A 26250-nucleotide genomic window follows, 5' to 3' on the forward strand; every position below is an offset into this window, starting at 1 on the left:
AGCAGTGTTTCTGTTTGCTGCAGCCTGAGAGTCAGTCCTCAGCTGTGTGTGTGTGCATGCGTGCGTGCGTGCATGTGCTTCCACGCTGTGTACCACACACAGGGAGGGAAGCAAGATCATAGTTCACACGGAAAGTGGAGTGAGGAAAAACTCTGAAAAAAGAAAAAAATAGCAACTACTTAGCATCATTTTGCGAACCTGAAAAAAAACATCATCCCTAGAAGCCTCCTCAGTCAAGCCCGTCTCCATATTATGTGACCCCGCCTTCTGCTTGACATGTGATTTGACCTTGGGCATCTCCTCAGTTACCTCCAAACCTAAAGCAAACCAAAGATGAATATTTAGCGTTAGTTGTTAGCAGTCCAACCCCTTAATCCATCCACAACCTAATGTAATAGTGATAAATCCTCATTGATTTTACGTCCACTAAACCTGAGCCAGACTCCACTCAGTTTAGTGTAGGTCGTCATGGCTCTGCATGTCCCACTTTAATCTGTTGACGTATGGCTTTTTCTTCACGCTTCTTATTGGTGCAGATGAGAAGGAGGACAGCATCCTGGGAAGTATCCTGCTGCCCAGTTTCCACATCTCCATGCTGTCGGTGGATGACCACATCAGCAGGAAATACGCCTTCAAGGTAAAACACGAGTGTGGAGCTTCAAGGCCACTTCAGTGGGCTTTAATTAGTTGTGTGATGATGATCGCTGAACGCTCTAATTCTTTTTGATTATTTATTCCAACTAACAGCTCAGAATAAGAATGGTTTACTGGAGGGCTCAAAGGTAGGAGGAAGTTACTTAGTAATCTACACCCCCCCTACCCCACTGGAGAAAAGGCGCAGCAGCTTTAACAGGCCGGCCTCATTTACACAAACAATCATTCATCCTGTCCCAGGAGAGATTTGTATCAGGGGTTGTTCTAGTGAATATTGAGAGAAATAGTCGTGAACATAATGGAAAGATAGAGCTGAGAGTTCCCAGAGTGAAGCAGCTGTGAGTGTCAGGGTTGAACACGGACCCCTAACAGAGCCGGGTTCTGCTGCAGTCTAAACCCCGCCTTCTCCAAAATACCCCACTCCACCATGTCACATCACAGATAAACTGGAAATGTTGTTTAAGGAAGCAATTTCAGAAACAATAAGGCAAAGAAAAAACAACAATAATGTGTCATTTCATACAACATACCGACATTGTGGAACCAAAAGAGGTGTGATGGTACACATCATGACGTCTGTGTGTTCTATCTAAAACTGAGGCTGGTTTTAATCATATGGATGCTATACAGTGTTTTGATTGACATCCTGACCCACCATACATCCTGGAAAGTGACAAAGAGATGTGTTTTGCTCTAACAGACATACATGATCACCATGTAAACTGGACAGATGCTGTTTTCCAGGTGGAGGTGTGAAGAAGAGTCGGTAGGACAGACGGGATGACAGACAGACTTTATTGTACTTCCACTGTATTTTGATGCTAAATGCTCAAGACACTTCCTGCTACCACATTACTGTTGTTTGGTCCTGTAACGTTGCTTTAGTGGGTTGAAGTGTGGGAAATTTCTCTGTTAATTGATGAGTGAAGGATTTGTTAAGCTGTCAGACTGAACACCGTCAGACCGACACACTCCTGTCCCGCTCTGCCAGCCAACCATCACACACAGACGTTGATTTGCCTCTGTTGCATCTCTGTTCAGGGTTCGTACGGGTGCTTGAAATCCTTGAAAGTGCTTGAATTTCAATGTTGTGTTTTCAAGGTCTGAAAAGTGCTTGGATTTTAGTTTAAGTGCTTGAAAGTGCTTGAATTTCAATGTTGTGTTTTCAAGGTCTGAAAAGTGCTTGGATTTTAGTTTAAGTGCTTGAAAGTGCTTGACATTATAACTCTGTGTCTTTTACAAAATTGGGATCAGACTGGATAATTAATTTCTGAAGTTTTTGCTATTATAAATATAATTTTAGATGTTTACAGCATAATACAATGTACATAATTGTGATAAAAAGTGAAGAAAAAAATCACAAGTATATATATTCCTTTAGATACGTATTTTACCCCAGCAGTAAGGTGCTGGAAAATCTTAAAAATTACCCTTAAAAGTGCTTGAAAAGTGCTTGAATTTGACCTTGAAAAATGAACCGAACCCTGTCTGTTACTTCCTATGTTGGTGGATCAGAGGTGGATAGAAATTGTCTCCCCTCTCTGCCTCTGTAACTTTCATATAAACAGGTTGATGGGATATCGATGCAAGAGTACCTGCTTGAACAGATAGTGTGAATGGGGCTTATGTGTTTGAAGCACAAAAATATGTGACTTTCACCACAGATAATGTCCAATCAATGAATTAATCCAAACAAAACAGGGCTACAGAAAAGAAAATCATTTGACAGACATAAATATGAATATAGGCATTTTCTCATCTACCAGGGTATCAAGGTACATTTCATTTGTGTTAGTAAAATGGTCAGAGCGAATTTAAGTTTAAGTAATGGCACTGTGTGTATGCAGTGCAGCTGTGAGCAGAAAAAAAGTTTGCTGTCTTGGTTCAAACTACGGAGCCTCAAATTATCATGTCATTATCTTTATACAACTTATAACCCTCGGCTGCAATATTTATGAACATGAAAATGTAGTTTTTGGCCTCCTCTGTGTCCGTACTTTCCCTAATGCAACATCTGAAATGTGTTTGGGAAGAGGTCGTTACCCTCAACCATCCATCCAACAGTTCTGATGGAGTAAACCGGTACCTAATGACACAATAATGAACACCAGTCAGTCCCATTGGTTTTATCTGATCTCAAACCAACATTTAAACAGTCTCTCATCACATGTGGGAGGAACAGGTCAGTGAAGATGGGTTTGGATTTTGGTCTCTGTGCAAGAACGTATCAAATCTGACTTTGGGATGGTGTGCATGCACATTCACGGTGCCAAAAAATAGCTCCATCACATAACTTGCCCTGAAAGCACAAATTGTTATTTTTAGATTTTTGAGTTCAAGAAGGGAGATTTAGGTGAGCAGGGAGCTTTGAAGTTGCTGGTAGGTGCAGCTTTACACTTTGGACAGAGTCAGGCTAACTGTTTCCCCCTGCCTCTGGTCTTAATGCTAAGCTAGGCTAACCACATCCTGACTCCAGATCTGCGCTTATTATAGATATCTGTGAGGGATATCCATCTTCTCATCTCAGAATCTCAGAAGCAAATGTAACTATTCTTTAAGGGTGGCTGTTCACTGTGTTTACATGAAGTCTAGTTCAGAGCGAGGACCTGGTGGCTGCAGCTCCTGCACAGAGCCTTACAGTGCTCATAGACAACAGAATGTAACACGTACAGCACACACAGACAGAGGAAGCTGTTAGCGGAACACATCGCTGTCATTTTTATTTATGCTGCTTTACTGATGCCAAGACACACAGAGGAACCTTGAAGACTTTCACACGTAGGTGTTTTCACACTTGAGCTGAAACACACATGGGGAGCACACACACACACACACACACACACACTCAAACTGTACACACTAACACACTGCTCTGCCAACAGGAGTGATGTAAAGGCTCCCTGCTGCTAATCTCAAGGTCACCATCCAGCGCTGTTTCTCACGCCACTATTTTATCTCCTCCTCCTCCTCCTCCCTCTCTGTTCATCTGTGTCTCCTCCTCCTCCTCCTCCCCCTCCTCCTCCCCCCATGTATCTCTCTCTCACACTGCCAGGCCACTCACCCCAACATGCGGACGTATTATTTCTGCACCGACACAGCCAAAGAGATGGAGTCCTGGATGAAAGTCATGACTGATGCCGCCCTCGTTCACTCTGAACCAACCAGAAGGTCTGTACTCCTCAAAGGGGCCCACCCACACAGATACCAGGAGTGTGATTGAAATCTAAGACACAGTCGCCATGGTCTCCTCCGTATCATACAAAAGGATTGTTTGCACATCACATGGTTGGTGGACCACACTTATCAGCCCAATCAATAAACAATAAGCATCAATGACAATAACAATATCCATACCTGCTTAGAGGCCCCGCACAACACAAGTTAAGAGAACAAATACAAGGATGGGGAAATAAAACAACTTCTTTTGTCTTAAATTCATAGCAAGTTTTAAAAAATGTTGGGTTGGCATGTCCCACACAGAAACTGAAAACACCTTTTTGAATTGATATCACTTTTAAGATTGGGAAATCGATCAAATTATTTTGCTGTATCTGGTAAATGGAGGTGTCAAAGGAAACGAGGGGCAGGGTCCCAGTCAGGCTGAGGAGACGTGCAAACCAGCCTCCTCTGCCGGAACACTATTTAAAACATCAAGTGCATTCAGCTGTGTGGGTACAACAGATGAGATGAATTAACACTTCTTTTCTCCTTTCTTTGTAGAACGCATGTATATAGTCTTCATTTACTTTCGTTTGACCAGCAAAAGTCTCACGGAGCTTCAGATCTCTCACAGTTTACAACAGCTGTCATCCATGAATGACCTAAATCTGCATGCATGTTCTCCTGAGTAGACCCTGACCAAAAACAACTCAGTACGTTGGTACATCAGATGAGCTGTTAAATTCATTTAATGGCCTTTTATTGTTTTTCGACTTTCATTGAATGTGCTTGTTGTAGGCTAGTGACTCACTTACCCTGCTGAGCTATTGCTGATAGTGGGTAGTGTTAGCCAACAATCTGCATCAGCGACCTAGGGGACACTCTGTCCATTTCAGATTGCATTTACGGACATATTTATAGCTAAAACAATCAGCTTGGTAATAGTTACGTGCTGTCAGTAACCCATGCTGGTAATTTAGTTAACTCAGTGTGGGCTCCATGCACCTAGCACACATAACAAACCTGAGGTGGATGATGAAAATAGGAGCTGAAAACAGTGCATTTTCCACCTGTATGTGTTTACTGACACTAGAACTGAAAGATGTGCTCGTATTTCCAACCTTATTTGCACTTAAGAGCAGTTGAAGTGTCACCAGACTTCTGAGGTGTATTTCTCTCCGGCGCTGTCACTAAGAGCGGGGTCTCTGTGTGACTCATACCCTCGCACATATGACAGACACAGAGGTCTCTTGTGGATCGGAAACAATGAAATGCAACATAGACAATTTTTGACATCTCCAATATGTCAGCAGAACAAGTAGCGTACCTATCATCACTGCGGCCTCAATGATTTGTTTACAGCTAATCTGGTCATCTGACTGCTTGTTTCTGTGTTGTAGTGAAGTCACACAACACATACCAACACATCAAATCTGTGTGACATCATAGTCAGCCTGTGCCTTGAGCCTTTGTGGCCATAATCTCTCGCTGTCTTTAACCCGACACCCACTGAGCCCTTTCCCTTCAGTCCTGCACTGTCAGTGGTTTGTGGCTGAGATCAGAAGCTTGTAAGAAGTGAAGAACCAGAAAGGAGCCGTGACAGAGGTAGAAGGGCTGTCAGAACAAACACGGACTTCTAAAACTTAAGGTGTCTTTGAATTCTCAGAGAAAACTCTTGCCTTTCGCACTTTGTCAAATTCCTTTCTTCCTTTCATCCCAGACTGGACAAGTTGAAAGTGGACCAGCGGACACCTCAGGAGCTGAACAATTTACTGAACCACAGAGTTCTAACCCGGCCCGAGATCCAGAACAACGAGCGCAACCGCGAGCCTGTGCGGCAACACTCCCTGTCTCGAGTTGATGACAAGCGGCAAAAAGAGCTCGAGAAAAACAACGGCCAGAGGGAGCGTGAGTACTACACCTTACAGAGAGACGGGGAGAGGTACTCCCTAAAGAAAGACGGCGTGAGCTACACGGTTCAGAAGGACGGAGAGAGGTATCTCCTCCACAAGGATGGAGAGAAGTACCTGCTGCGGAAAGACGGGGAGAAATCCTCGCTGCAGAAAGACGGAGAGGTGTGCGCCATTCACAGGGATCTGGAGAAGTACGCTGTACAGAAAGTGGATGAAAAGTACACTGTGACGCCAACAGAGGACAAATACGCTCCGTCCAAAGAAGGAGAGAAGTACCTGCTCGCGAAGGATGGAGAAAAGTATGCACTGCAGAAAATAGGAGACAGGCACATGCTCCAGAAAGATGGACAGAAGTACGTCCCTCAGAAGGAGGTGAAGAGACAACTGTCGTTAAGGGAGACAGAGAGATACAGCACCATGAGGGAGACTGAGAATAGATATGGGACCATACAAGTTGTGGACAAATACGGCACTCTGAAGGAAGTGAAGAAATACAGCACACTACGAGAGGGGGACAAATACGCTTCTCTCAGAGACGTAGAGAAGTATGCTACGGTCCGCTGTGGGGATAGATACGGCTTCCAGAGAGAGCCGAGTGCAGAGCGGACTCTGACTAAAATCAGCAGCATCAAACTGCAGCCAGCTCAGGCGGCTGCCATCGCAGCAGCGGTGTCTGCATCTCGCCAGGGACAGGCCAACCTCAGCGTCCAAAAGCCCGCGCAGGTCAACGGCTCGGGATCCTCCGCAGGGGAGCAAACCGGGGACTGCACCCCGGCGGAGGTGGACGCCAGCCTGGCTGGGGGTCCAGCAAAGCCCCATGTTCCGGTCCAGGAGCCCCAGAGTGGCCTGTCCAGGACCAACTCTATGCAGCAGCTGGAGCACTGGGTCCGAACACACAGGAGAGGACTGGACGATGACACCAGAAGGTAAGACTGAGTGTGTGTGTGTGTGTGTGTGTGTGTGTGTGTGTGTGTGTGTGTTTTCTTAAATGTACTGTCATTTGTTGGTACCGTTTGGGTTATGGAATGTCAAATTAACTTTTTTGCAAATATGGTGACATCATTTCACGTGATCAGAGTTCACTGCGTCCTGTTACATGAGGATCGTCTATAGCCTGTTGTAATGACATGATTTCTGTTATTTATGTGATTACTGCAATGCATGAACTTCATAATCAGGGACAGACCATTACATTCAACTTGTAACACGCACTTGCAGTGTTGGCAGCATGTTGCTGTGTATAGAGTGCTTTATATGCTGCTGTGAGACAGAAACAAGACAAAATGAGCACCCTGACTTCTAAATGTACTGTGCTGTGTGTCAAAGTCACAAATCGGCTATTGTTGTCAGATCACCGAGCAGGACGTCCACTCTGACTTTGCGAAGAGATCGGCTTTGCATAGTGGAGCTGCTTTATGTTGTGGCAGCAAAAATGTATGAACTCAATTTATGTTTGTGTGTATATGATGTTATCTTTGTAACTCAAACAACAACGTGTTTAAAGCTCACTGCCTTTTCACTTCATTTCAACCTTACACACCGTCATTGGTGGCTAATATGCACCTTCTGTCTTCAGAACAATATAAAGGCGACCTTTCAACCGGACAGGTCTTTTTTTTTAACACTGTCATTACATCTTGCACCCTCGCCCAGTGTGCATCCTCCTCTTTCCTCGCCCTGACCTTGTCAACTGAAGGGAGCTTAAAGCTTTTTGCGTCACCGCAGATGTGTATCTCATTTGGGAGCACTGGCGTTTAGCTGGCGTTTAGCCGGCTGTGCCGAGGAACGCAGCGGAACAGAAGTGCAGAGCAGCGATGCTAACTTTTCTCTCAGCGCTTCTCCTCTCCTTCTGCTGCCATGAATAAGTCATGGAAATGAGACCGTAATGAGAACAGAGCAAGCTGAGGGCTGCCGAGCCACATTTGTCATCTTTATCAGCACTCGCTGCAAAGGATGGAGATGGAGAAACTTTGTCGTAGGACTGTTTGTTATGTGGTTAACACAGAGTCCTGCTTCTGTTAACAGTCATGTCATTTTAAGTTAGCAGAGGTGCCCATAGTTATTTTTTGTGATCCAACACAGAGTCATTGGACTTTTGCATCCAAATTAGTCATTGATAAATGCTGGAAATGAATTCATAATCTCGCTAACGCTGATGTTCTCGTTTGCAGAGAGTTCCCAGAAATGTGGAGAGCATTCAGTTTTAGTCATTGTTGATGTCCCCTTCAAAGGCCTGAAAGAGAAGGCCATTCCCCTGGGCCAGTTATTGGCAGTACTGTACTTTCTGATATAGAGTTTTGGATTAAAGTGACACTCTACTCGTGTTTGATATGAGAAAGGATCAGAAAGCAATCTCTTTATATTTGCATTTTCACCCTCACTCTTATCTTCTGTGATACCGTTATCAGCCGCTATCGTGTCTTACTTTGGATATAAATCACCACAGAGGCCATTTAGACTGTCAAACAAGGGATTGTTAGAAATTATTTTTACAAATGGATCAAGGCTTTTTTCATTTCCTGGGAATCAACATCACTGAGAACCTGTCTTGGTCCTCACGCATCACCACCCCCTGGTGAAAAAAAGCACAGGCTTGGCTCTGCTTTATACGGACACGTAAGAAGGCTGAATTCTAGAGATCCTGGTCAACGTTTACAGAGGAGCCGTAGAAATCATCCTGACGGGTAGCGTCACAAACTGACTTGGTTCATCGCGGCCCTGGACAGGAAGGCTCTACAGCGGCTGGTTAAATCCACCAGAACATCACTGGTACCATCTACTGACACTCTTCAATTCATGATCAACACCACACTATATCATTCCTTCTGATGGTATAAAATGACCACGAAATTAACCTTTTGAAACTTTTTTCAAAGTTAGCTAAAACATGTGCACTCATCATGTGGCCCCTCAGTCCATGCAGACAAGGGTATTAGCTTGTCTCCTCGGTGAATGTAAAGGTTAAATAAGATGAACAAAGTCTGTGCTGCTCTACCCATCCAGGTGACGGATGGTGATGGGCATAATAATACATTTGCCTGTGGACTTATAAGGTCAAAGCCAGTCCTAGTGAATCAAGGCACCCATTCTATGATTAGCGGCTCATAGCTGGAATGATAACGACCTCCTCATTACTTCATGCTCGCGGGTCGAAGCCAAAGTGAAAGTGAAGCAAAGTTCTGCGCACAAAAGTGGTTGGGTAATTAAAGCCAGTCAAGCACAGCATACATGTCAGAGCACACACACACACACAGATAATTAATCTGGTTCCTATTCAGTTCTCCCTGATTAAAGGCACTGATCGCTGGCTGCTGAATAACAGTGAGCGCAGGTGTTTATGTGGAAGGTATTCCATGAGATGCATTCATTCCGCCCTCGTTTGAGTGAGTGAGGCCTAAATTTCAAGCAAATCACGAGTTCGAGAAGTTGTTATCTTGACTGGCGCGAAGGCAGTAAATGTCTTTCTTACATAAAACTCAGCAGACATGTTTCCTGCTCAGCTCGGCTCCTGCTGCTACAGAGGGAGGTCTCACCACGGCAGCGTTCATGAGTCACTGACCGCTGTGAAGAATCGCTCATTCATTCATGTATGCAGCTATCTGCACATGTATTAGCTTTTGCAAAGTTCAACTGATTCTGCTGCTGTCTTCCTGCATTACTAAACACAATTTACATAATCTCTGCTGCCCAGCTGATTTCCAGCAGTACTTTTGTCCCCGACCTGTCGAGCAGTACAGGAATGTGGTCTGGATTCTGTGACGGTTTGTCTTATTATTTGTTCTGTATATGTGATTTAGGAGCTAAATGTTTGGTTTCCTCTGCTCTGTCAAGCAATTGGCTGCAATTCAAACAGATTATTCAATATTGCCCATGGAAAACAGGTGCTAGACTTTCTCAGTGAAATCTGCGGCGAGTCATTTCTCATCACTTTGTCTGTTTTCACTCCCAGTATTACGTCCTACCAGACCTTACCCAGGAACATGCCTAGCCACCGTGCTCAGATTGTGCCCCGCTACCCAGAGGGCTATCGCACGTTGCCACGCAACAGCATGATGAGGCCCGACAGCATCTGCAGCGTGGCGGGCTCCGTGTATGATCGTGCCCTCCGTCCTGCCTCCACCACCACCGTCACCACTGCGGAGAAGAGGAGGTCGATGCGGGACGACACCATGTGGCAGCTGTACGAGTGGCAGCAGAGGCAGGCCTTCTCCCGGCAAAGTCTGGCTCAGCCAACAGGTACACATACCACAGAATGATATAATGACTGACCTTCAGTAAGAGCAGTGGTGTTCAGTAGTTTCAAGTGACAATTTAGCCTGCAGTTTGCTCAGAAAGCTAGCCATCCACATCCACGTTGTATATTTGTTATTGTTATTTTTTTTCTCGATATGATAAAATACTCTACATCAATATGTCATAGGTTTGATTTTATTGATGTTATCAGGGTAAGTCTTTTAACATTCCTGTAATGCTACGCCAATCTGTATTTTCAACAACTAATTATAATGAGAGGATCACAAAATGGATTCTCAAGTGTACCACCACCTTGCATCGATCTGTTCCCCATCTTTTTTCTATGGATTTATTACATAGGACAGATGAAGAGTGACAGGTCACATGGTGGTGGCATGTTCGAACCCTGAGCTGAGCCTCTTCTTATTCAAGCCTGTAAAGACTTTGAAGTGTTGCACCATTCCCAAGGTTTAAAAATCTGGTGTTTTATGTAGAATTCAAGGGATTGATTAGGGGTCTGATTTTAAACTACTAGTGCATTGCCCGTAGGAAGTATGTATTCCTATAGAAAAGTGGGAGGTTAAGTAGCTTTTTCATGGATGGCCAAATGAGGCTGTGTTTGAAGGTGAGAGGTCAGGGATATAATTTGCCATTTTTGACTATTTTTGATTTTACCATTATATTTCACCGTAAAAACTATTTACCTTGCCTTGTTTTGCATCATTATTTTCAGCACAACCTCACATGTGTGACTGTACAGTTATTTCTTTCCATTTTGACACACTGTATTAACACAATGGACCTAAAATCACAAAAAAAACTAAAATCAGAGTTGGAAAAAGTTCGATTTTTTACTGTGAAAACCACAAATATGTTTAACGAACCATTTTTATTACTTGAAATGCAAATATAAATTGCTGTTTGCTAAATTTGTGCATGAGTTTTTGAAATTTACAGAGTTATATTAACTATTTACATTTAAATGCAGGCAATGCTCAGGTCTCTCTCAGCTCCTCCCTGCCTGCTCAACATTCAGCAGACTCCTCATCGTTTTGACTCACAACACAAAAAAACGACTACACTAAACACACTACACCAAACACTACAGAACACACTTACTATACATTTCAAACACGCTAAATGTCACAAATCTCTCAACTCTCAAAACTCACGATCTCTATTGCTTTTTGCTTTTGTGACAAAAGCCCGTTTTAACTGTTTCTTCCTGCACCAGACACAACGCAAACGTGACGGCAATGTTCATGAAAAAGCATGGCGGACATTATTTACCGTGAGTCCGGTTTTGGACGTTGCCGTTGCATCCGTCGACTCAGGAGGTGTGGATGGGCTAGCAGCTAGCTACACACGAACATCCACAGATTCCTATTCCAGTATGTTGTCCTTGCGTATCCGGATCTCCTCAGACCCGAACAGAATCGGTCTGGACTCATTCAGTCTCATTAATCCACAACAGTTAGTTTAGATGCACAGAATGGAACCGAACTGCCGGCAAAATCCCGGTCCAGCTCGCGCTGCTGCAGGTATAAATCTGCTTGTTTCTTAAGGTGTGTCGTGGAGTCAGGCTCTGCAGTGATTGGCTCTGGTGCGCACGTGGCTATGGTGTGCAGTCATTGGCTCTGGTGCTCATGTGACTATGGTGGCTACGGTGGACAATGCTAGCGGAATTGGTAAAGCATTTATGAAATAATTTATTAACAGTATCATTGCAGTCCAAACAAATCCGACGTCGCACACCCTTAAACCACGCAGCAGCCATGTTGTAAGTCTCAGGTCAGTCTGATCCTGATCCGCAGAGATATTTGAGGCACACACACACAGACAGACAGACAGACAGAGATTCCTTGCTTTTATAGAGAGATATACACTGCACAAATTAAAAAATAGACTTTCCTCGTGTGGTATTGAAACTCCCTTCATCCAGTTAAAATATTATTTCTAATATTTTGTTTGTTCAGTATATATTGATTTTGCATAATGTCTGCTGCTGTCAGTACTTTCTCATTTCAGAACATTTCACCCTCAGGAGTATTATTAGGCATGACCTTAGGCTGGCTAAGTGCTTAGAAATAACATATGATACACTTTTTAAGGACATTTTGGGTATTTTCTCAAATGCTTGTCCTCTATGGGATAAGAAGTTTTCTGAACCCACCATGACTGTCTTTTCTCCTCCTGTTGGTCTTTCAGCTGTGACTCATTACGGCACCCTCCCCAGCACAAAGACCATGGGCAACATCTCTGAACACGCCGTGGCACACTCCATCCCTACCTCACCGTCTCACGGCTCCCTGGCTCTCTACAGCACCTTCTCTCCTCCTCGCCAGCAGGTGGCACCACACAATCCCAACAGCCCCCACTCTGAGGTGTCCTCGCCTGTCTTCAGGGGGGACGTGACACTGGACCATCGGCACAAGACACACCTTGCCAAGGTAGAGGGCATGACACTGGAGTCTGACTCAAATACTAATTATAACACACTTCTTTTATAGAGCACAAGATATATAGAAACAATAAAATAAATATTTTTTGTATATATTTATATATTTTTTTGTTGTTTAACGAATGATGAACCAGCAACATTATGTGTGCACTCTATATGCTGGATAGCTAGCATGCTACCAATGCTAGCTAAATGTGCCATCAAACTGTTCATGTAGAAAAAATGTACAATTAGCGCTATTACATTCATCAATTAGTTAGCTAGTTTGTTTTTAAGCTAACTTCCTGTCTCACAGGAACATGAGGTCTGTCTGAAATCAACCTTAAAAGTCAACATTTACAACATATTCAGAGCATAATACAATATATTTCCTACAAATGGGTCACAACAAAAGCCTCCATGTAATGTTCCAATGGATTCATTTTATTATAAATCAGCAGCATGAGATATGTCTGTAGAGCAGTTAATTCTGTTTGGTAAAAATGACATCCAGACATTCCTGGACAGAAGTGTACAGATGCCCCAGTTTAAATGACACATTTTCATTGGATCTATTCATGCTTTTGACTTGACGTACCAGCCCTTTATCTGTCTTTACATCGTGGAAGCTCTAACATGCAAAACATCGTATCATCATGAGTCCAATACAATATTCATGTTAGTCTGCGAATCACTGAGGGTAACAACAGAAAACATGTAGCATTCCCACCACTAATCTTCATGGTTTAGATGTGCCATATCTAACGTGACCATAGCCAGCAGTTGCTAGCTAACCAGCAATAAGCTACATCATCAAAACATAATTTCAAAACAATGTCTGAATGCTAACAAAGCTAGCTTGACGGCTATCAGTACTAGCCATGCTGTGTTTGTTGATTTCCTTCAATATGATGATATAAGGAGTTTACTTACAGGTGAATGAGACATGAGGAAGCTGCTTGTAGTTAGAAGTTGTGATGAAAACGATGCACAGATACACTCTCCTTCCCACTCGGACTCGGACTCTGTCGGCAGTATTTGGCAGTTGTTGTACAGCACTCTTTCATGGTTTGGGGGGGAGGTTTTTACAACTTACCAACCCCAGCTTTAATTATCACAATCAAAGAGCTTACGCAGATAGAAAATTGCTGGAAATGATACTGTCTCTTCACAGTTCATTCATTTATCTTTCCATCCAGAGGAGGAAAATTAGGCATATAATAGCCCCCTTTGTATTGAAAAGACATGGAAACAGTCCTGGAACTCAAGATTTCACAGATGTTCCTTCTGATTTCCCCAGGAGTGCCTCCAGAGAGAGTTGGGCAGGGTACAGAGTTGAAATTGCAGCCAGTGAATGAGCCTCACTTCAGTGGATTCCATGAGTGCAAACGTCCTGTCACAAGTCCAAAGTCCAAAATTAGGACACATTGAGTTGAAATGAAGGGTTGTAACATTGAGTCCAGTCTACAGAGAGACAATTTTGTTAAATGGACATATCAGAGGAGAGCCTTTACAACTATTGAACCCATAAGTTGAATACAAGTTTGCTAAAGTGTGAGATTATTGAATCTTCTGGCAAAACAGATCATCTTATTTTAACACAGTGCAGAATTGTCACTCTCCAAATTCTTGAAAAACATCTGTAAAGGGTCAGTTACCCACAAGCAAGTCCAAATTCAGACCCCCACCCTTCACAGCTAGTCCAGTCATAAAAAGTCAAAGTTCTAATTTATGGAAGAATATAAACCTTTAGTGGTGCACACTTTCAAATAATCAATCCACAAAAGAGTGACCTGGTAGTGAACCGGTACAGAGATGTTCATTTGACTTTTGTCTTTTTAGTTTAACAATGGTCTGCCTCACTACCAGACTTTACTTTTAGGCCACTGTAACAGCTGAATGTAATTACACAAGTCCAGTCATTGTTCTCAACAAAGACAGCAGATGGTAATAAATGGATAGCAGGATAAAGCAGCAACGTTGTTTCCTATTGTTCATTTAAATAATGTTCCTTTTGATGCAATCATGTTCCTCATGGTTATACCAGTGAATGGATTCTGTTAAAGGACATTACGAATGCGTCATTTCGCAAAAATAGAAATTTCCAATTGATTCAAAACATGTGATCCCATATTGAGCCAGCTTTAAAGGGTAACTCCACCGCCTTCAAACATTAAAGAATGTTTAACAGGTCCTAGTCCCAGGTTCTACTGCATATGTAAAAAAAAAAAAATAAATAAAAATTTAAAAAGCAGTACAAAGCCTTCTGTGGATACAGAGGAGGCTGCATGTAATCTGACAAGTGGCTTCCAGTGATGTCAGTCAGAGACTAAATTGCATTGTGAGTAATTTGGCGCTGGGTTTTAAAAATCCAAAGTGCTTTCCCTTCCGGTGGACCACCACAGAACCTTATTTTAGAAGAAATATGTACAGAGGAAAATCATTTTTTGATCACATTTGAATTGTTCCATGAATTACACACTATTCAATAGATCATTTTTCCTTGAGAAAGTTTGTCATACAACTAATAAGGATAACTGTGAGTGCGTGATTAAAAAGACTACAAAGTCACATCTCAAAAGGCTTTATACCTCACACATGCTGTTGTACTCACCAATACCTGTATGCACACATTTCCGTTGTAGAGTTAATCCATGGTCTAACACACCGTGACACCGAGTAAGACCCCCCCTCGAGAGATCAAGTTTGCAGACCGCTAGCTTATGTAGTTTTAGCAACCTCAGAAAAAAGACTGCACGATAACAATACATTGCAGTCTATGCCTCCACCAAGAAACCACCTTCAAAAAGCCACAAATAATGCTCAGAACAGCACCAAACTTCAGTAACAGTACAAACAGGGTCCCAGCACATAGTTAGAGGCATCAAACGTCCGCTAGCTTAGCCAGATTTCTATTTTAAAGTGAACACAACTCACCACTTCTCCTCCAGCAGCTTCCTGTTGTGGGGAAGCCCGACGAGTCGATTACCGAGTGCGGTTAGAAATGCTCAATTCCGGTCTTTTCCCTGTCCGCTCTTGATAATAACTGTTATAAGCTCATAGGTAAGACACATATGAACTTTGATAGCTTTTCCATGGAGTAATAATCAAACATTTTCATCCTTGAGCTGCGGAACTCTACTGCACTCGGTAATCGCCTTGCAGGGCTTCCCCAAACTTGATCTCTCGAGGGGGGGGGGTCTTACTCTGTGTCACGGTGTGTTAGACCATGGATTAAATTTACACCGGAATATCCCTTTAAGTTGCCCTTCTCCACCTGAACAACATAAGTTGTGACTTTATTGCATAAAACGGAGAGTAGAGAGGAAAGGTTTGGTTTGCTCAAAGTCATGGAAAAACAGTTGATATAGGAAAATTAAAGGGATGGATGGTAACAGTAAATGGCCCGTGTCAAAAAGAAACATCCAGCATCCATGAACACTGACATTTATGACATGGGAAGTATCAGTGAACAGGTGAGTTACACTCAAAGGGCTGAGAGGGTAAATGTGACAAACAGTTTGAAACCAATGCTTTAAGTCATTTGACTCAAATTGAAGTGTGTGTCCCTGTCCCCCACAGTACGGCTACCCGCCTGACCGACGATCCATCGCAGGCAGCGTCCCTCCTCAGACCATCACCGCACAGTCCCTGCAAGGCAAGACAGTGAGTGTTACGCTGAAGCGCCCCCCCCCACCCCACACACACACACACACACACACACTCTCCATACCTCAGTACATTCAACACACTGTCCCCTGCCTTCAGTATGATAAGAATTTACACAAATCAAGGACAGCCTCTCTCAGACACTCAGTGACACACACTCACATGTCAGTGATGTTTTGTTCTCAGCAGCCTCTCTTTGCTGTTTTTCCCCACTTGTCTCTGCAGCACCAGTGTAATTATTGACAAAGCCATTGTCTCTGAACAACAGCACACACAGACACACAGTGATGCAGCACAAGTCAAAGTGGATTTTTGCTCTCAAAGTGAAGCAACGGCAGTCAAGAGGAGGACTGAGTGTGTGTGTGTGTGTGTGTGTGCGTGTGTGCGCGCGCGTGTGTGTGTGTGTGTGCGTGCGTGTGTGTGTGCGTGCGCGCGTGTGTGTCAAAATCATGATGTTGATGAAAGGCAGGCACATTTTATTTCACACTTGACATATTACATTGACTTTTGTAGAGATCGTGTCAAAGGATCAAACCCTTTCAGCTCTGAAAGACTGTAACAGAAATGTCCAGGGTAATAGTGCAGACAAGGGCTCATAGCTGCTCAGACCTGTAGATGGTAGGAGCCATTATTCACATTCCTTTTAGCTTCTCCACCCACTCCTCATTTAAATACCAGGCTGGATCCTCCATGGGAGTAAAGTGAGACTGAACTGAAACAGTTATCTGTGTTCAGCCAAGCCAAAACAATGAGATAAGGAGGTTGAACAGCACTGTAGAGTTTGGAAGATAATTTTCTGTTTGGTTTGCAGCTGCAAGCGACCGTCCTCACGTTCCACATAGACATGTGAGCCCTGGTAATAAATCTATTGAGAGGTGCAGCTTTAAAGCTGTATTTATCAGTCTTTGTCATTTAACTCGTTAGTCATTCAAGTTTTTTTCATCTTTTTCAGTTATTGTTTTTGATCCAGCTTAGATACATGCACATAGAAAAATGCTCAGCACCAAACCACAGTTTGAAGGACTTCGTGCTAATGCTTCTCTGCATCTGCTGGATATGTATATAGGGAATTGATTCACTTCATGAGGCATTAGTATGTCAGGGCTGTGTGTCTGTTGACCAGTCAACTTGTACATGTTATCAACCAATGGCCCACATTCTTTTCACTTTCTTGAATATTTCAAATTCAGCCTCACATGTTTTTTCTGTCTGTCAGTTCTGTTTGGTCTGTCAGTACCAATTCCCTCTTCCTTGCTATCCTAAAAGTTGTGTTTTTTCAGCCCTCCAACACAAGACAGACACAATCCTGTGTATGTACAGGTGGATTGTCCATCATGTTGAGGTTTCTCTTTGCTTGTGAGTTCATGGATAATTCCTGAATAAACAATAAGAAACTAAAATACATGGAAAAAGAAGAAGCTCGGAAGACTGTGAAAATGAAAGGAACACAGTCATGTGCACATCATATACTTTTGCCTCCAGACGGAGGAGTTGGTTTAAATGCCTCATCCTACAAATATAGCGTTAGGATTGTTTTACTGGGCACTCAGTGGGCTGTAGAAGAAGTCCCTCTCCTCTTGAAGGTAATTGAAGTTACTGCATCATGATGAATTTCCACCAGTGGAGGGGTGTTGATGTCAGTGTGGCTCCTCTTCTCTCCTCTGTGTTGCTGTGTGCAGCCCGAGGAGCTGACCCTGCTGCTGATCAAGCTCCGCCGGCAGCAGGCGGAGCTCAACAGCCTGCGGGAACACACAGTAGCTCAGCTAATGGCCCTGGGTTTGGAAGGGCCCAACGCTAAGGTCAGCACTGAGTCTATTCAGTAGTAGTGTGTGTGTGTGTGCATGCACGCATTTGTGATTTCCCAACCAAGCAGCCAATTCAGTACTCTGTGTGTTTATGTGGTGTAGCACTGGTGGTTTACTCCAAATGAAAATGGTTTTGGTGTCTTCTGACTCTACGTGTGTCTTCAAATGGTCCACTTCTTTGGTCGAGACTGAAATGTATATTTTGATTGATTGTCCTGAAATTTTCAGTCTTGGCCCAGAGGATGAATCTTAATGACATGCTAAAGGCAGGTTGAATTTCCCATGTCTCAAAGAAAGAGCTCGAGATATTAAAGATTTATTTAAGGGGGCACTTTAGGATTTTTTGCACCAGAAAAGTGACAATAATTGTTCCTTAACCCAAACTCTGGCTTCAACAGTCACAAGTTTTCTGTTGGACTGTTTGAAGAAACAAATCACAATGTCATTTGAGTGTCAAACCCACCGCTTTGGCTGTGTGAACACCCCATATTCAATTTCATTTTGCAGTATTGTTCCCATGTGCAGGGTGGTGGAGGAATGATTTGGTTGGGGATGTTGGGGATTGATGTGTGGATTTACGCTCTTTCTTTTTCACCTGTGTACGTGTGTGTCTAAAGGGTAACTTCACCAACTGTACACACCAGTGTGTGTTGACTGGGGAGTACTACTGTATATGTGAAAAGAGTCACATAAAGCCTTTTGTGGTTCCAGAGGAAGCTGCACGTAATCTGATAAACTGCCTCCAGGGATTTCACTCAGTGGCTGAGTTGCATTGTGGTTGATGTAGGCTTTTGAAAAGCGCCGCAGTCCTATAATACCGTTGGACAGTTTAAAAACAAATGATCAAAATGGACACGGCAGAACAGAGATATCACCTTCTTATTCCACACGTTCCTCTCCCAGTAAAGAAGAGGGAAACACTGTAGTTTTAACACTGTTTAAATTACAGCTTGAATTACCTCTTATCAGATGGTCAATTTTATCATTTCTGGTTTTAGGAGGTGCTGCAGTGTTCCTTTGATAAGTCATGAAAAAAGACCTCCTCTTTATTCCTTTTAAATAAATAAAATGGGTATTTCTGTAAATGGAACATCTATCATTTGGTAAGATGGGGAAAATTAATGTATTGTGTCGCATGATGATTTAAGAGGTGCACGTACATTTTGTGCTGGTGCTCCTTATTTTAAGTGGTAAACACCCCCCCCCCGAGACATCTAACCACACTTGACGGTGTAAAGTTGGTGAAGTGACCCTTTAAGTGTGTGTCTTGCACGTTGGCTCGAGGTGTTGGTGAAGGCCCAGGTAACACGGATGCATCAGAGCTGATGCATCGAACAACATGGACTCAGTTGTCTGCTTTTCAGCTTGGTGGACATCATGAGTACTGGTTTGAAACCATCAGTGTTCTGTGTTTAATTTGGATTCATTTTGCATTAACCCGAGCAGTTCTGAGATATGTTATTCAGAAGACTGGAAGTTGTTTGCTCATGCTTGTACAACGGGTATGCAGCATGTCTGGTACACCAGTTTTCAAAGTTGTATTGCAGTGCAGCATGTTGTCATGTGTTCTGGGTTGACAAACTGTAACTTCTATGATCTATACTGCAGAATATGTGTGCTACCTAGTGACTGCTTAACAATTTGCATGTGTTCAGAGCTTGCCTTAAGATATATAGATATAACGTCATATTTGGTATGAGACTAGATATTGTACTGTTTTGGATTCTGGATATGGTATCATGGTGAAAGCACAAATATTTCATTTTCGTTTTTGGCCTTAAATGCTGCGTCATTGTAAAGTCATCGGTTTTCTTGATTTACTAGACTTCTCCAGTAAAGAGAAGGCAGCAGGGACATTTACACCATACCCACTCTACAACTGAGATTTATCTGTGGTAGCCAGTCCTCTCCTGAGCCTGAACACTGACTGTCATTGAAAATAACAGATGTTCTTGAAAACAAAGCCGAAAAAAAACAAAGGAAAAATTGCCATCGAAGCATTTATATTTGAAAAAGTTGTGTTAGCACTGAAACAAATATTTGGCTGGAAAAAAAAAATACACTGAAAAATATAACACAAGCATTGAAAAGGATTCGATTTGATTTTGCAGAGAGAATCAGGGAATCATGCACTTGATCAAAATGCGTCATTAAATACGGAGAACCCAAGTGTATCTTCTCACCAGTGCTGCATGAGCCCTGTTACTCTGCTGTTGTTCTGACATCAGTCACAGCAAAAAGTGCTGCTAAAGTGAAACTTTAGATTATTATTCATTAAGGCTTTTTACAGCTCAGTGCAAAAAGTTCTTTCTCTCACCCTCTGTGCATGCCAACTGTGGTCAGGTTATTGTTATGGAAAGATTGGGGTTATGACGAAGTCTGGCTGAGGTAAAGTTAAAGCTGCTGTAAGTGTCATCAGTTTTTATACTTGCGCGACTGCTTTATTTTTCTCGGCAGCTCTCTTTGACTGTTCTTCAAATGTTTTTCATTGCATGCTGTGTCTTGGATCAGCTTCACTGGGAGCGCTGGAATTGGTAGCTTTCCATGTTCCTCCGTTGGTACCAGGACAGGAGAATCCTGCTGTCTGTGGGTTCACCTGGCAGGCAGGACAGCCTCTTTGCAGAGTTCCCTGTCCTGATTGGATAAAGTCAGAAAATGTCTTTTTCTTTTACTGAATGAGCGAGGGGAGAGGAGAGACATGTTACCGACCTGTAACAGTGATTACAGTTGGCGTATAGAGCTATTTAACACTTCTTTTAATAAGAAAACAACACTCACAGCAGCTTTAAGTTTTGGCAGCAAAAATATGCTTCATTCTAATTAAAGAATAAATATGCAATGAGACATGATTAAATATGCAGCACTGCCTTTTAAGGCATCCTCCATCATCTCGTTTTCCTCCTATTCTTCTGATGATCTCTTCATTCCCGTTGATATGTGCCCTTGACTCTGTTTTTCCTTCCGTCTCCTGCCTGCCTCACTCCATCTCTACTAAACATGGCCTCACTTCTTCTGCTTCTTCTCTTCCTTCTTCTGCCACTCCTGCAGACTGATGTTCTTTCCCATCACCTTCAGAGGAACCTTATTTACCTGGACAGCCAGGTGAGAACCTCTGAGTTTACTCCCCTCTTTCTCCGGCTGCTACCAAGATATTTTTATGAGGCGCTGGAGCTTTTGATCCCTCACTTCTCCCTGGGTGTGACTAGTGTTTCTAGTTTCATTAATGCTTCTCTGTGGTCCTGCCTTCTGTTTTTTCTCTCTGTTCTTCCTTCATCTTCTTTTCTTCCCCTCTGCCTGTTGCCTCAGAGTACGTTCATCTGAACAAACTGATATTAACATCATTAAAATTATTAATTGTATCAGCTCAAATTACCCTTTAACCTTGACTCAGCAGGTCAAGCTCTTTGGTTGGTGGCCGCCAAGTTCGAGGACTAAAATGCTCTCTGTATTGACCTTCCTAGTATAGAGGGCCATACTTAACATATTGCTATTTATTGAAGACTTGTTTCACATTGCTGCCGAGCATCCTCCAGTGCATACAGTGCTTTTGTAGTTAAGCTCACCGACAAAGTGATTGTTTTCATGAGAACCAACTAGCAGAGACTTAAATCAGTTGCAGATCTCAGAACGTGATTGATTGATTATCAACATTGTGTGGCTGATTAGAATTTAAGGACTGTTTTATTTGGAAGCCTTGGCATTGATAGATCAGTTGCTCACAGTCCATGACAACAAAACTGCAGAGGACAGTAGTGAACGAGCGTGGACACTGTGATAAGTAAACAGTGGACATGTGTCATTGGTTAGGGTTAGGGTTAGCGAGTGTCAAGCTGAGCAGATTGGATGCTAATTGAAAAACAATGTACAAATGGTTTGATTGTCAAAGTACAGAGTCTATTTGAGGAGCTCTGAGCCTTCCTCAAAAGGTTCAGTCTGTTACAATCAGGCATGTCCTTTTTATTCCAAATCAAATAAACTACCATTTCCTAACCCCTATTCTCAAAGGAATATTGTCAGTCATTCACGTAAACTCATGTATTTAGGGTTTGACAGTCACCTTGCAGCGACTCAAAGGTAAACTACTGTTTAATTAAAACCATGGCAACATCACTAAAATAGGTCTGACATTTCAAAAAACACAAGCAACCACATGATTATACAGGTTGTAAGCTTGTCTTTATCTGCAGGTGAAAGCAGAACTAAGAACACTTAAAATACCACTTATAACCCCTCAGTGCACAGGAAACCCATGTAGTGTACACCCACACTAAGAACTGTAATCAAAGCTGAACCAGAAGTGGGTCTATAAACTGCATCGACAGTTCGGGTAACAACTGTTAAACTTTGTTTTCTCTTTGACTAACCTGATCATCTGACTGCATGTGTTTGTTGGCCTACTGGACCTATTTATAGCAATACTGCTCCAAGGTCTTAACAAATACTTTGGTGAGATTAGATTAGTCATACAAGACAGATAGAACCAATGGTCAGCACAAGAAAAATAGAAGCAAGGGCCGATAATACTTTTTCCTTTTTAATGTGCCTCAGACTTGCTTGAGACTTGGTTGGTAGTGGTAAGGGAGTCATCATGGGTCCTTTTGTTCCTGGAATATTTGTGTCCACATTGAGTGGTAATAGAGTTGGAAGTGAGGATTTGTTCGTCTAGACTGCACGACCACACCTTAAAGCTGCTAGAAGGAACATTTTTTTGTTGATTCTGCTGGCCCCTGTGGACACGAGTGGTAGAACGGGTCAGTAGCATGGCTCAATGCTACAGCAAAACAAATGGACACTTCTCTGTGTAGCATAATGTTTCACTTGTGATCACTCGGTTTGATCTTGATCCCAGTTAACAACATGCTGTAACGATCTGCCTCATCCTGATATTTTGATGATCTTTTAAATCCGACAATCGCTAGTAGCACCAGCATGTAGCAAAATGACATGGCAGGTTCTCATTTCAGTAAACTGATCAGTGGGGGTTTCAAACACGTCACATACACGGACCATGGAGTGACACTGCCACACCGCTACACAAGCCTGCAGTGACGCGCTGTACCAACAGATTTGGCCTGAATGTACGCAAACTGACGACCTGCCTGTCTTGTGTAGTGGTCAAATGAGCGGCTCTTCCTCCCCACAGTACTATCATAAAAAAAAACGTGCAGACAAAGTTCCACTCACTTGGCAGTAGACACATTCCCTTTCCTTTAAATTGTTCACAATAAACCTCCTCCATTATTAAGTTGTATGAAAGCTTTTATTGTGAAATGCTGGGTTGTCACCAGCAGTAACTTAACCTAACTCCCGAAACAGCTGAAAGTGAAACAGTACAAACAGGGGACACTGGAGATGAACTAGACTAAAAACGTCTGTCTCTCAGGTTTCCTGCACAGACATGAGTTGAGTCTCAACACCACAGGCTCATTTTAGGCAGAGATGGTGCTAGTTTGAGACGTTACTGCAAGGTCGGGTGAACGCCCTTTGGCACTTCTCCGGAGCAGGTGTGTCTTTGCCCAAGGCAGTGCAGTAAAACTGGTAATGGATAGACAAATTGCTGCAATTGCTGTTTGACCAAAAGTGGCAGTGGAAAAGAATAGATTAGACACATCAGTATGAAACTGAGACTGTTTCATAACCAGTTAAAAGTTCCCTGAAGTAGTTTTAATAAGTCTCAGCAAGTCGACATTAATTGTAGAAGTTTTGATGGCTTCATAACTTTTGGCCCGTTGAGACTGAGGATGAACTTTGAATGATTCATTGTCTAGACACCAAGTGGATCTGTAAAGGCCAGTAGTTCATCATGAACTAAAATGAACTAACATCAATCCCTGCCTGCAAAGAAATACTATAGCGTGCTTTGGAAAATGCTCGATATGAAGTATTAGCTGGTACAAAAACACAGGAATGGTCCTTAAATGTATGCTTAAACCTAGCTTAGCAGCCTTTACAATCTGGCCTCTGCTACTTGCTGCCGACCACAGAGATGAATTTCAACAGAAGTGTTGTTAAAGCTCCCACCTGACCGCAGCTCTTTCAGAGAGGGTTCTTCAGTCATTAAGGTTATTGTTAATCAGTGAGCTGGAGAACACTAAACTGTCCATTACAGTGGTGTTTGTCCTCATGTGGGCTTGTTTAAAGAGAGGGAGGGTTGCTCCCATTCCAGCTCATGGATCTCAGCCATTAAACAGTGGCTGATGCTTCAAGCAACATGTACTGCTGTGTCATTACACCACTGTATCCTCTTTCTCCCTGGCGCTCCGCTAGACGAAGGAGAACGAGCCTCTAATCTTCATGATTCACACTATGATCGAGAACTCGGCACCAAGGCCGCAACTCTACCAGCAAGTAAGATATCTGGCCGGCTCTGGTTTGAGTCGGTGTCAAGACAGTCCGTCCGTCTTTTGACACACTCTGAATATCCGTGTTGTTGGGTCAAAACCTCACAGTAATCGTGACAAATTTTCATCTCAACCATTTTTAAAGATTTGATAAATCAAGTGTCATGCTATGTCTTATTTCATGATCAATCGAATGAGTTAATAGGTAATGAGTCCTTATAAGATGTTCATTATCATTTTGCGGAGTGATGCGGAGCAGACTCAAACCAGACCTTGGCCCTGGTAGCCCAGTGGTTGTGTGTCCACGTCGTCCTCTTCAACATCCACCTCTTGTTTTACATTTTGGATGCGGTCCGCCCGTTCATCGACCAGTTGTTACTCAGCCACCATTCCCCACACGTCATCACAGCATCATTTGAAGTGTATATGGAGTTGTTCTGAACCCGGCACGTCTCATGTCATCGCTTTCTGTTTGACGCAGTCGGAAGTGTCCTGAAAGGAACATGGCTTATGGTGCAATGCTACATAGCCATGGATTCCTCCTCTCACTGTCTGTCTTTATCTTGCACTCTCCGTTGTTCAGTATCACTTTGGAATGTCATACTGTTTAGATGTGTGTGTTTCATTGGTCCACTTTTTCAGATGTTCTTTGGAGAATAAACACTGTGGAACGTACATTTTCTTTCTGTCCGAGAGGGGTGGTGGGTCTGGGGATGGTTAGCCAAGCTTAGCATGAAGAGGGTAACAGCTCGCCAAGGTTAAAAAGATACAAATGAACACATCATATCTTTAGTGGATTATAAGTCCATAAAAAATAAGTTTGCTGTTTAAGCGGGAGTTACCTGCTGAAGCTTTTCCCACCACTAAAAGAAAGTGAATAAATGTATTTCCCAAAATGTTGAATAACCTTTAAAAGGGTATTTTTTTAGTATGGGCTTGCTTAAACATCCTTTTATATGAAGTGTGAATTTGAGATTGAACAATAGTCCAGTTGAATAAAATGGCTCCTTTCAGATGTGCCCAGTGCTTTGCAGGCAACCTCTGCAGAAGCTCATTTTCGCTCCGCTTCCATATCAGGCTGCAAACCAACATATCCATCACCTCAAACTGGTCCGAATGGACTTCAGCCTCACGATCAGGGAGTCAGTCAGGAGCATCCAGGCCCTGCTGTGATGCTCTGATGAGATCAGATCAAGCTATTCAAAGAACAGGATCGTAAAACGTGTTCAGCAAAGTCAAATAAAGCATGTATCTGGCTCTTCGTTCAACCTCTTCTGTCATTTTTGCTCACGATTCAAAGGCAATTTGAACTCCTGTAACAGGGCCTCTGTAATGCATTTATACACTTTTCTACACTAGAAGTTGTAGAAAAGCTTCCAGTGGTTGAATGGTCTTCAAACAGCGCTTTGTGAAGGTCCCACCTTAATGAAGCGTCTGAATTCCCTCTGTGTGGGGTTTGTACTGCCGTCTCTCAGCCGTATTTCATGGAACAGAGCAGGATAATGTGCACTGTGAAATTCAGTGGGGGTAACTGTCGGAGGAGTTCATCACTGTAGTCCACACCACTGAAAATCTGCGTCTGTCTGCTCCCATCTCTCACCTCCTGCCTCAGCCAACAGCCTTGCTTTTTTTCTTTCTTTTAGGAGGAAATGGCAGGCGGGCGCATGAGTTGCCCCAGTGTAAGTTACGTTGATGCTGTACATAACAAAACTGCTCTGTTACACAACACTGTTGCTTTAAAAAAAAAAATGTATTTTCAGCGAGTAGATTTTGAGATCATTAATTGTCTTTGCATTCTACATATAGTGCATAATGATGGACATTTGACACACAGTTCACACAGAGATAGGTGGGGGGTTTTCTCCTTCTGTATAACCTGATGCAGGTTTTGTAAATGCTAGAATTTCTGTGGGTTTGTTTTAAGGGCCTCCTGTTTTTTGAGAGGCTAAAATACAGTAAAAGATTCAATCCTCAGTTACTGTTTCAGTGCACTGATGTCATTTAGGTCAAAAGTGTATATCGGCCGATACATCAAA

General features: G+C 42.9%; 1 protein-coding gene across 21 annotated transcripts in view; it reads left to right on the top strand.

Annotated features, from left to right (window-relative positions):
* The window catches only part of LOC115595208 (pleckstrin homology domain-containing family A member 5-like), a 234431-nt gene that overhangs the window by 188943 nt on the left and 19238 nt on the right, over positions 1-26250 (top strand). For 13 of the 21 annotated variants that reach the window (XM_030439373.1, XM_030439372.1, XM_030439381.1 and 10 more), the window contains 10 exons: positions 537-637; positions 3707-3822; positions 5534-6652; positions 9676-9962; positions 12168-12409; positions 15982-16065; positions 17748-17867; positions 20922-20975; positions 24141-24221; positions 25858-25893. In XM_030439373.1, coding sequence (XP_030295233.1) covers positions 537-637; positions 3707-3822; positions 5534-6652; positions 9676-9962; positions 12168-12409; positions 15982-16065; positions 17748-17867; positions 20922-20975; positions 24141-24221; positions 25858-25893 — 2240 coding nt within the window. The remainder of the gene's footprint in view (positions 1-536; positions 638-3706; positions 3823-5533; positions 6653-9675; positions 9963-12167; positions 12410-15981; positions 16066-17747; positions 17868-20921; positions 20976-24140; positions 24222-25857; positions 25894-26250) is intronic. The other 8 variants (XM_030439374.1, XM_030439376.1, XM_030439377.1 and 5 more) reach the window with 8 other exon arrangements.

This window comes from Sparus aurata, chromosome 14 (genome assembly GCF_900880675.1).
Source record: "Sparus aurata chromosome 14, fSpaAur1.1, whole genome shotgun sequence".
NCBI lineage: Eukaryota > Metazoa > Chordata > Actinopteri > Spariformes > Sparidae > Sparus > Sparus aurata.